The sequence below is a fragment of the Lotus japonicus genome, chromosome 3 (genome assembly GCF_012489685.1).
Source record: "Lotus japonicus ecotype B-129 chromosome 3, LjGifu_v1.2".
In the NCBI taxonomy this organism is placed as follows: Eukaryota; Viridiplantae; Streptophyta; class Magnoliopsida; order Fabales; family Fabaceae; genus Lotus; species Lotus japonicus.
The window spans coordinates 83,462,017-83,473,657 of record NC_080043.1 but is presented as its reverse complement, the minus strand read 5'-3'; the positions used below and the strand labels follow the sequence as shown (position 1 = coordinate 83,473,657).

General features: G+C 33.5%; 1 protein-coding gene across 1 annotated transcript; it reads left to right on the top strand.

The window, feature by feature from the left end:
* Positions 1-3,928: 3,928 nt before the first annotated feature.
* On the top strand, positions 3,929-11,595 carry LOC130746575 (protein HOTHEAD). The gene is made up of 6 exons (XM_057599254.1): positions 3,929-4,176; positions 4,889-5,261; positions 8,974-9,284; positions 9,404-9,789; positions 10,420-10,988; positions 11,106-11,595. The coding sequence occupies exons 1-6, from the start codon at positions 4,101-4,103 to the stop codon at positions 11,158-11,160; spliced, it is 1,770 nt and encodes a 589-aa protein (XP_057455237.1). The 5' UTR covers positions 3,929-4,100; the 3' UTR covers positions 11,161-11,595.
* The last annotated feature ends 46 nt before the right edge of the window (positions 11,596-11,641 follow it).

The following is an 11,641-nucleotide window of genomic DNA, read 5'->3' as shown; positions in this document are numbered from 1 at the left end:
AATTTGTACGTGACACTTAGTTTTGACATCGACCTTTGTTCCACAGTCTTCTATATCTCTCTCATTTTTATTGCGTAAAAGCAACATGTCATGGAACAATAGCAGAATTTGGGTCCATAATATATTAATTGGGTCGTGCAAACACCACAGCGGAATTATAAAAAAGCGATTGGTATTTAAATGGTTTGTTTGGTTATCACAAAGAAAGATTGCTTGATGGGTAATGTAGGTATCTAATGTTTCCTCATTTGGATGCAAGTAAATGAAAAGTTGAACAAAGAATTCATTAGTTGTAAGTGAAGAGTAATGATTCTCTCGGACCCCATAGCTATCTTTGTCTGGATTCCAGTCAAACAAAAATGCTACTAAATTTAATTAAAAAACTTGTGAATTTTGTAATACTTCATTAATATTCTATTTCCTTTCATTTTGATTATTCCCACACAATGAAAAACCCAATTCTCATTTTGGGCGCATCCAATTTGATATGTAAGCTTGTATCATTTTGGAAAAGCTCTTGTCAAAATATGGTGAAAAAGCATGATTAAACCAAAACCACGATAGATAGAAACAATATCTCTTTAACTTTTATGATAGTCCACCATAATTTTGATCTTATTGTGGTTTTCCAACATGTATCTAAATATGCACTCATGTTTAGGGAAAATTTGCATTGGTTTCAACTTGTTTGGACTGAATTAACTTAAATTTTAGGTAAAATCACATGTTTTTTTCCCATAATCTCTGTAGTGCTAAGCTTATGATTATTATCAGGTGTTTCGAACATCAAGTAACTAATCTTTTTTTTTGGTAGATTAATAAGTTAATCTAAATACAGAGTATAACAAACAAAACTGTCCTTGAACGGCCTCTCCTTATCTTCTTCATCTGATATTGATATATTATTGACATTTATTCATGAGCCTTACCAGCATTTATGTTGTTCATATTGTGATTTTGGTCAAGGACAAATGTGACTGTCATAAAGCTGCTATAAGTCATAAGTTTTGATGCATAATAACTGTGACAAGATGGAAGTCCTTTGTAATGTGCCCCAGGATGGGTGCTCACTAGCTCTAATCAAGAAACATGTTAGTTGCACAAACATAGCAGTTCACAAAAGATTTTTGGTGAAGTTCCATTGTGATTCAATAACTTATGATAAAAAGTTAAACGAGAAGGTGAGTGAAACAATAGATTTGTATCATTATGGTTGAAGTAATAAATCAATTGAATGATGATACTGAAAGTTGAACCAGATTTAGAGATAACAGAACTTTGTTGGTCTAATACGGGCAGCTTCCGGCGGACACGAATCATGTTCGAACTTGAAACATCAACATGTGTGGGCTAACTTATCTTATTGAGATTGATTGTAATGGTGAAATAAGTCTCACATCGCCAGATGATGAAGGTCAAAGAAACTCTATGATAAGTCTCACGTTGCCTAGTTTGATGAAGGAATAAAGAGGCAAGACTATATGTTGGCCTGAGTTTTTGGCTACAAATTGCACAAGGAAACATTTTAAGAATGTATTTTTTTTTCTCTCTTTGTTTTAGACTATTGTCATGTAGTGCAAATATTTGCTTTCGTGAGTTGCGTGAGTGTTCGGGAGTCATCGGGTAGTTGAGAATGAAATCTATGTGTTGTAACAATTTTCATTTACTATTTATTCCCGATTTGTTAGTTTAGGAAACAAATTTTCTCGAGTTTTGAAGTTTTTCACATTATATTCATGTGTTATGATTATGTCCATTTTTTTCTCTATAGCATGGCGTGATGTTTTTTTCTTAAGAAATTTTTTCTATATGCAAGTCTCAAACCACCTAGAGATTGTTTAAAATGAATCAAACATGAAGTACTAAGACTTAATGAGCAGAAAAGTAATGAAAACTTGTAGCTCAATGTTTGGTATACTAGCTCGTGATCCATTTACTTCCCTGCCTACCCAATATCCATGAGGATAAAGGTTCACACTTTTTTGGTTAGCTACAAACTTTACGCCCCCTTACAACACTTGAATTAGAGGTTCAATATTGCATAGCATAGACAATACAGCTCAGCAAGGGACGCTTGGAACAACCAACTTAGGCCTCATTCATGGGAGGGTGGAGGTGTGGCTTCAAATTGACATAAAAGTAGGTAGGGATGGAGCCTATAGCTAGAAATAGCTCAATGTTGTGGTTTAACATTGGTTACGAATAAAAGAAAAAAGATATGCATAGTTCATGTCATACAAGCATGTGCAAATTAATGATCCTCCGTTGTCCATGAGATCCAAACGAGTCATAGCAATTTGCAATATTAAATCACCATTGGCTATGCCTAGTGATGCAATAAATTGATTAAGCCATGTTTTGCCAACTATTTTTTCCTCTTGCATTACTGTCATGATCTCTCTCTCCATTTCATTTTTTAATTTTATTTGTTGCTGTGGGCTGTGGTTATTGCAAATCCAAGTGTAAGGGTAAGAAGTAACATTAGATGAAAAAGAAAGTGTTTGGCAGTTTATAAGTTAAAATACTCATACACCTAATATCTTAAAATTTTGGGTAAGAGATGTAATATTCAATCTATTATGGTTTGCTCTCGTTAATTCAATGTCGAGATCTCCCAAAAATTTATCCATCTAACAGCCAAGAGTGTCTAGGACAATATTTGGTTCTGGTTTCTGAAGCTGACATATCCAAACAGATCCCAAAGTCCTCAGATGAAGTATATGGATTCAGCTCATATTTCTATATAAATCAGACAATATCAGAAGTCTTTAATATTTTAGCGGTTTTGGACTCTTATGACTATGTAGTGTACAGTTATGTAGCAATGAAATAATGTAGGGATTTTTTATTTATAACCTTACATTTATTAATATGAGTTGCATCTAGCTAGGTCTTGGTCTTCCCTTCTCTGTTTGTGTGTGTCATTTCATCCTAGAAAATGTTGCTCTTTCACAACATGCTACGGAACTCTTTCCTTTCTGAAAAATTGTTCTTACCCCACATTGCAGAATCAGTTGTTGCAGATCAATGTATTAAAGTTGGGGTTGGTCCATTGACAATAAAATTATAATTCAACAATTTCATAAGCACAGTCCTATTAGATAAGCCAATATAGTGTGTCACTCAACTCTCCCATTAACACCTATTGCTATGATTAACCAATCCATATGATAAATTGAATCACCGAACAATGCCAACTGTGATGGATGCACAATATTATCCCAACAAAAACAGGAAAAAGTAATGCAAAATCAGGAAAATAATCTGAACTGTTCTACCATGAATTGCTGAAATGCTTTTTGCTTTTCTAATTTGTTATGTTCAAGATATTGTCTAGGTGATGAGCATGAATGTTGTTATTAATGGCTGCTAACTGCTAAATCAAGTACAAGGGTTAGTTCAAGGGACAATATCCTCACAGTGCTTTATACTCTCTAATCTAATCAACCAGAAAAAAAAGGATATAAAATTTGAAAAGAGGTTACACAATTTTGGTGGCATATTAAATATGGAGCATTACTACTCATTGTGTAGGCTGGTGAGTGAACTGTCCTTTTTTTTTTTTCTTTTTCTCAAGCAAGTTATTCCCACGGTTCATGGTCGTGATACTAATCTCTCACTCCATGGTCAAGGCACGAAGTGGTAGAAAGTTGGCTAAAGAGTTTTTTCCATTCACAAGTGTTGATAATTAAACTTGCAATCACTTGCTTAAGAGACAAAGTGTTGAATCAGTACGCCAAACCACTCACTCGGTGAGCTGAGCTGTCTTGGTACACAACTGATGAATTTGATCAGAGAACACAATGGCAGATCCAACGGCTGGAGGAACTTGACTCTAACCGCGGCATTCATTTCTTCAATAAATGCTCTATTCAGTTATGGCATCTCTTGTTTCTAACAGCAGCATTAGGTGTCTCCTAATGTAGATTTTGTTCTTCATTTCTTGTGTTAAACTCATGGATTAATGTTGATACGGTTAGGAAGTATTTCATGTATTTATATGATGTACACGCAAAACAAGACCAACCAGAGGAAGCCACTTAAGGAAGAAGCAGCTTCTTCAGTGTGAGAGAGTGGTATTTCTGGCCCTGTGAGGCTTCATGGCTACAACATTTGGTGCAGTCAAGTTCTGCTTAGTTGTTCTGTGCCTCTGGAACTTTCTACCTCCTTGTCAAGGTTGGTTTTTCTCACCAATTTACCACTAACACCTTCATCTATCTGCAGAGCTTTCTTCCATTTTTCAATTCCTCTTCAGTTTTTCATTTCAATTTTACATTCTGTGTGAAGCTTATTTTTTTAATTATTGTAGCTAATGACATCTCCCATCTGGGTTCTACCTGTCTTTCAGGCAAGTTTGCCATTTTGTTAGGAATTTTTATTTTCAATAGTACTTCTTCTTCTGGTTTCAAACCGAGGACCTGTTAGTGGGAGACATTTTCCAAACTAGCAAACCACTAGGAAACAGAATTTTGTTAGGAATTTGTACATGTAGTTTGTGCCAACAATCTGTCTCAATTCTCAAAGAATCTTGAAGAAATATACACATATAGCCAGTGGTTCTGTTTTCTCCTTTCAATTCATAGAGTTTCACTTTAAGAGTATATAGAGAGGGCTAGATCATTGAACATTGCAGTTTAATCTCTTTTGTTGACCATGATCATGTTATTCACACACACAATGACACAAACACAAAATGTGCAATTATTTGGGACTTGAGCTATAGCATTACTTAATTAAACTGACATTAATGATACTTAGACATATAAATAGTACAGACACCCAACAAACACTTCGTTACTTTTGGATGTCTAGATGTCAGCACTTTATGAATGTCTACGAATCATTTTGCTTGAACTAATAAAGATGAGACTGAAATTGGAGCTTGCAGGTAAGCTGAACTGGCATGAATATGGGTACCCTTTTATTAAAAAGGCAAGCTCATTTTCATCACCATCAATTTCAACTACCTCCCTCAATAATGCTTATGACTACATAATACTGGGGGGTGGCACAGCAGGGTGTCCCTTGGCTGCAACACTCTCTCAAAACTTCAGTGTCCTGTTGCTTGAGAGAGGGGGGGTCCCTTTCAGCAACCCCAATGTTACATTTCTATCAAATTTCCACATTACCTTGGCAGACACTTCACCAAGTTCAGCTTCCCAATACTTCATCTCAACAGATGGAGTTTTAAATGCAAGGGCAAGGGTTCTGGGTGGTGGCAGTTCTATCAATGCTGGCTTCTATACCAGAGCAAGCACAAGGTAACAATCATATACAACCTGGCTTTCCCATTCTTCATAATTACTTTGTTCATTCCTTTTCTTCATTTTCATTTTCAGTTTTTTTTTTCACTCTTAATGATGCAATATTTAAAATTTCCCTTTCTTCTAGAATATTTTACTTCAAATTTCAGTATTCCTTTTTTCTGGAAGAATACATTGCATAATGCATATAGTTGATGTATGTAATAAATGATGATGTATTAATTATTGTCTTTTTGCCAAAGTTTAACAACACATACAACTCACAAAGGTGGCATTTTTATTGTTTATTCAAATTAAAATGGTTTTTGAATGAAGTTATGGGCAGAGTTTAAGATTAGTACAATAACTATACACTATTAGTATAAATAAGTAAGGTTTACACAAGAAGTTAGAGAGATTTAAATAGATGACTGTGTAATGAAATCCTTAGTATGTAGCTGCATTTGAAAATTCAAAATATTATTTCTTACTGTTTGCTTACTGCTATTGTTATGACTATTTGACTTTTATGGGTAACAAAGGAATTTTCACGTGAAGGATGTTAATAAGGTTCAACCACTTCTTGTTCTTTTGATGTCGGTTAAAAAAAAAGTTATTTTCAAGGGAATAATAAAAAACTTTGTCCTGCCTACATTTTACACTTTAATTAATTAAATGACAGGTTTGGTACATCAAGCTCTTTTACTGTCTTGATTAACCAACATTAAACTAGTTTGACTTAAAGAAATATGATAGATTTACTTTCCAATTTCTCTATTAAAATCTAATAGTTGAATACTTTGTTCTCATTATAGGAAAGAATCTAATTATAGTTGGGTAGAAGTTAAACATTGTATTAAAGTAAGTCGCAATCTTTAGTCTGAGGTTGACTATTTGGCAGTGTAGAGTGCATCCATATGGCAGATCTTAAAGTCAAAGTATCAAACACTTGTAACATTTTCCCCTCTTGCTACACGTTTCTTTCTCTCTAGCACTCCAAATTGAAACTCTGAAATGTACGCGTACCACATTCATTTGGTCACTTTTTTTTAATCTTTTTAAGCAATATTGTTAACTACTATTTTATTAGTTATAAATTTATTTTAAGCTGAGTTCAAAAGTTATTTTAAGTTAATTAATTAATAAGACAAAAATTTATAAAAAAAGTAAAACTAGTAAATACCAAATGTAATACACGCGTATTTTTGCAAATTATAAAATTGAAAATATATTGGAAATTTAATTTAATTTTCTAAACGTAATTTAGTCATTTAAAAATAATATAAATACAAATAAATGTATATTTAATAGGAAATATTTTTTCATAAGTATATTTATATTTATATTTTAATTAAATAAATTTAAGTATTGATTAAAAAATAAAAAATTAAAATTAAACATTGTTTGATTGACAAATAATTATGAAAACTTTAGACATATTATGCAGTAACATGAGAGTGCACACATGGCTTAGTAAAATTTCGATATGGCATCATGACATTAAAGAAATAAATACAAAAATTAATATTTTTTGGTTACATTTTTTTCAGGGAGCGGATAATTGCATCTTTCTCATTATTATTAGTTTTGGCCTTTTGCTGTTGAATCTTATCTGCCTATGTTTGAGCCTACAATAATTCTAGTCTCCTTTTGATGAAAGATTTAGATGTTGATATTATACCAATTTAATTATAGCACACTAAAGAAAATGTCTAGTATGTGGCAACGTCAGAAGGACCACAAGCAAGAAAAAAAAGACACAAGAAAATGTTTATAGAAAATTTCCATAAGAATTTTTTGGTTTTGTTAAATCATTCCATTATATGTATATATATATATATATATTTTGGTAAGCTGATTCCATTATATATGAATTGATAGGTTAAGGGAAACTAGGATTGAAACATAGAGTAGATAATAGTAACCCCCTCATATATTGATTCGCGACATTAAGGGCCACAATCTTTAATTGTTTTATAGGAAGTTATCCTCACATCAATTAAATGCTTGTTGTGGTCCTTTGTAAGTGATTAGGTGGTAGTGTGATGTCAGTTCAGAAGGAAAGCAAACTACTATTTGCATTCATTCATTAATGTTATAAAGGAAGTCTTCTATTTTTATGTAAGTCATTAAGGTGCTTTTTTACATGTCTGCTCAATTTTAGGAATAAGAACAACTATCACCGACTCCCTTTGCACTACTTCTATATATATAGATATTGCATATTTAGGTGTGTTTAAAACGTTTTTACACAGGGATTCAACTAAAGTCATGTATTAAAAAATAGTTACAATATTTTTTATTTAAATTAAATTAAAAATCATTTTCTAATGTAATGAATAATAATTGAATGTCAGTGTAAAAAAGCACGCAAATTAGTTCTAAATATATTCATTTAATTTTCAAATATACTAATGTGACTTATATCTTATACAAATGTACACACAATTTAATATCTTTATATAGATTTAGGTTTATCTTGCAAATAGTTGGGCAATCTTTTTCACTTCAAAACATTTTATAAGAATTGTGTAATAATATGTAAATATTAATTTCTCTATATTTAGGTTTTTTTTATACAAATATACAACAACATTAAACTATATATAAAAAAATTGGGAAAGCAATTAAATACCCAAAAATAAATATAAAAATGTGACAACAGACTATGGAATTTGCATAATTCTTAGATTGCGTGTAATGTCAAAAAACTAACTTGACTTTATAGCATTTAAATAAAGTTATACAACATAAATGTAAGTTATACACGTATGTGGTGCGTTTATAATTATCAAGTAGTACCATTTTTCACAAGTAGTTACTTTCTGGTAGGGGCTATAAATGACACATGACGTTTGCCGTTAGATAGAGGGCATTTTGGGCATAGTGTCAAAGTTTTGGGTGGATTGAGATAATAATACGCTAGACCAAAAGAAAAATATTGAGATTTGAGATAATATAGGAAACATTTTTTTATCCATTTTTATATTTTTGACCGTGTTTGAACATTGACCTGATATAAATGGCTTGGATGAATACAATATCATTGTACATTACATGACTATGCTAGCTATAATTTGCTGTATCAGTTTCCCAACAATAAAATCAACTTTAATTTAAAATGATTGATTCATTAATTATCAATCTAACTTTGGCAATTCGGCACTTCTTCATCAATTGAAACTACTCACATGAACACGATGCAGATCACCTTACTTTCTCCAAAAATAGAATGGTCTATCAACATTTTTCTTAACTTCCTTAATTATCTTATTATGACATTTATGAAGGAGTCCTTTTTAATACTAGTGAAGTTTTACAAAATGCAGTTGAGGCTTCAAACCATAAAAGGAGACATCAATGAATTAGGCGATTATTTTGTTTATGTAAAAGAAACCAAACAATGAATTGAACTAAAACAAAACAATTTAAGCATCAGTACCTGAAGGAGTGACTCAGTAAAAAGTTGACTTGGTTACTTAAAGGCAATAATCAAACCCCCTTTAGAACATTAACAATCAAATATGTCTTGCTGCCGCGAGATTCATAGAACTTCAAGAGGTCTCCGCATTGAGTAAATACACTACTTTTTTCACTCACAACCTTAAAGACATTCGTGTTAAGTCATCTTTCTTAACTATAAAATGTTTAATATTCTTTTTTACTTCCAATGTAAGACTTCATTTCACTTGGATTCTTAATATTCTCTTATGATTTACATGGAATGCAGGTTTATAGAGAAGGTGGGGTGGGATGCAAAGCTAGTAAATGAGTCATATCCATGGGTTGAGAAGCAAATTGTACACCGTCCAAAATTCTCAGGTTATCAGAGAGCAGTGAGGGAGAGTCTTCTAGACTCTGGTGTGTCTCCTTTTAATGGCTTCACCTATGATCATATCTATGGAACCAAGGTTGGTGGAACCATTTTCGACAGATTCGGCCGCCGCCACACTGCTGCTGAACTTCTTGCTACTGCCAACCCTGACAAACTCACTGTTCTAATCTATGCCACTGTCCAAAAGATTGTTTTTGACACAAAAGGTAACTTATACAATTCTTCCACCCGAAAGCGCACTCACAGAAGCTTCTCTCCGGAATTCATTTTGACTTTAGAATCGAATTTTCAAACATGTCATTAATGGTTAATGCTATTGTTGCAGGAGAAAAACCAAGAGCTGTGGGGGTGATTTTCCAGGATGAAAATGGGAAGCAGCATGAGGCAGTTCTGGGGAATGATAAGCATAGTGAGGTGATAGTGTCTACTGGGGCACTTGGGACTCCTCAAATGCTGATGCTTAGTGGAATTGGGCCAAAAGCTGAACTCCAGAAGTTGAACATCTCAGTGGTTCTTGACAATCCATTTGTTGGGAAGGGAATGGTGGATAATCCCATGAATACAATTTATGTTCCTTCTAATAGGCCTGTTAAGCAGTCACTCATACAAACTGTGGGTATCACCAAAAAGGGTGTGTTCATAGAGGCTAGCAGTGGGTTTAGTCAGTCCAACAGTAGCATTCACTGCCACCATGGTATCTTGTCAGCTGAGGTACGCAATATTTCTCTTAATTTACCATTCATTTGTACTCACTTAACAACCTAAGCTTTTAGGATAATTGATTCGTGATATAATATCAGTATCATTGTGATCAAGCGGTGTGAAACTTAATCCGTGTTGCCTCCATTGTTCTATTTAAAAGTTGAAATCCAATTCAAGATAGGTGGTCTTGCACCATGACTACCCATCAAATTAAGGTTAATGGCCTCTCACGTGAGGAAAGAGACGTGTCTGAATCCAACAGTTCAAGCTTTTAGAATAGTTATTTCATAATAATATGAAACACATTTTAAAACTTAACTAGATGTTACTTATATGTTTTTTGAAACTTACTTATATGTTAGAGACTTAGAGTTATATATTAGCGTCCAAATATCCATATACAGTAACATTTAGATATTAGTCATTACAAAAAATACTAAGAACATTTAATTTGGAGCAATTTTTTTTTCTCAAAATTGGTTTCTAACACCAAGAAGCTACCCCATAGTTAATTTTGGCGTTAGAATCAGTTCTAGAAGAATTTTGTGGCATCAACAAAATAGTGGCATTTTCTTAATTTTCCTAGTGCAACTAGCAAGAAGTTCCATCAAAAGTAATTTTGTTTACATGATAAACCAGATTGGACAACTCTCCACAATTCCTCCCAAGCAAAGATCAATAGAAGCTGTTAAAGCTTTTATCAAGAACAAGCGAGACGTACCAATTGAAGCATTCAGGGGTGGTTTCATCTTGTCAAAAGTTGCCAATGCTTGGTCAGTAGGAGATCTCAAGTTGGTCAACACCAATGTGGAAGACAACCCTGCAGTCACCTTCAACTACTTCAGCCACCCCTATGATCTTCAGCGATGCGTGGAGGGGATCCGCTTGGTGATTAAGGTAGTCCAGTCAGAACACTTCACTAACTACACTAAGTGTAAGAGAAAAACCACAGAGGATCTTCTTGACCTTTCTTTGAAGGCTAATGTCAACCTCATCCCCAAGCATGCCAATGACACAAAGTCACTAGAGCAGTTCTGCAAAGACACTGTGATCACCATTTGGCACTACCATGGTGGGTGCCATGTGGGCAAGGTGGTTAGCCCTGAACATATGGTTCTTGGTGTTGAAAGACTCCGCGTTGTAGATGGATCGACATTTTCTGAATCGCCAGGAACAAATCCTCAAGCCACTGTGATGATGATGGGAAGGTATGTGTACTATACAGGAATTGTGTCACTGAGTAAACACATGTTAGGATAAAATCTAATTCCATGAGTTGTGAGAATAGCATTTGCTTGTGAATAATCTATTTGTGTTTGTGACAGGTACATGGGAGTGAAGATTTTGAGACACAGGTTGGGGAAATTGGCTGGTATATAAGGAGGAATTGCTGTATGAAGATAATTTCAACTTATAAAAGTTGAGAAAAAAAGGTGTTAGTTGTAGGATTTTTAATGATGTAAGTTTATATGGTTGTATTTCTAGTAAGGAGTGATTGTTAGTAAAAATGTTGGCGTTTTGAGGAAGAAAAAGTTACTGAGACAACTTGGTTTAACAATTTATTTATTTATTTTTTGGTCTCCAGGGAGAAAGAGGAAAAGTCATTTGAGGTTTTTAAAATGTAAAAAGAAATGTGTGGATTGAATGTGTCATAACGGTATACCAGTGTTTGGAAAACCGTCAGATTTCTACGTTTGAAGAAGTGAGTTTGGGATAAGCTATTAGAAGGAACTTTTGTGGCAAGAAAAGTGATTATGTGAGGATTAAAAGTAAATCCAAACATAATATATATAAATATATATGTCCTGTTAGCTACTTCCAGTGAAATCTTGTATGGTGTGAACATTTACCTCTAGTTATT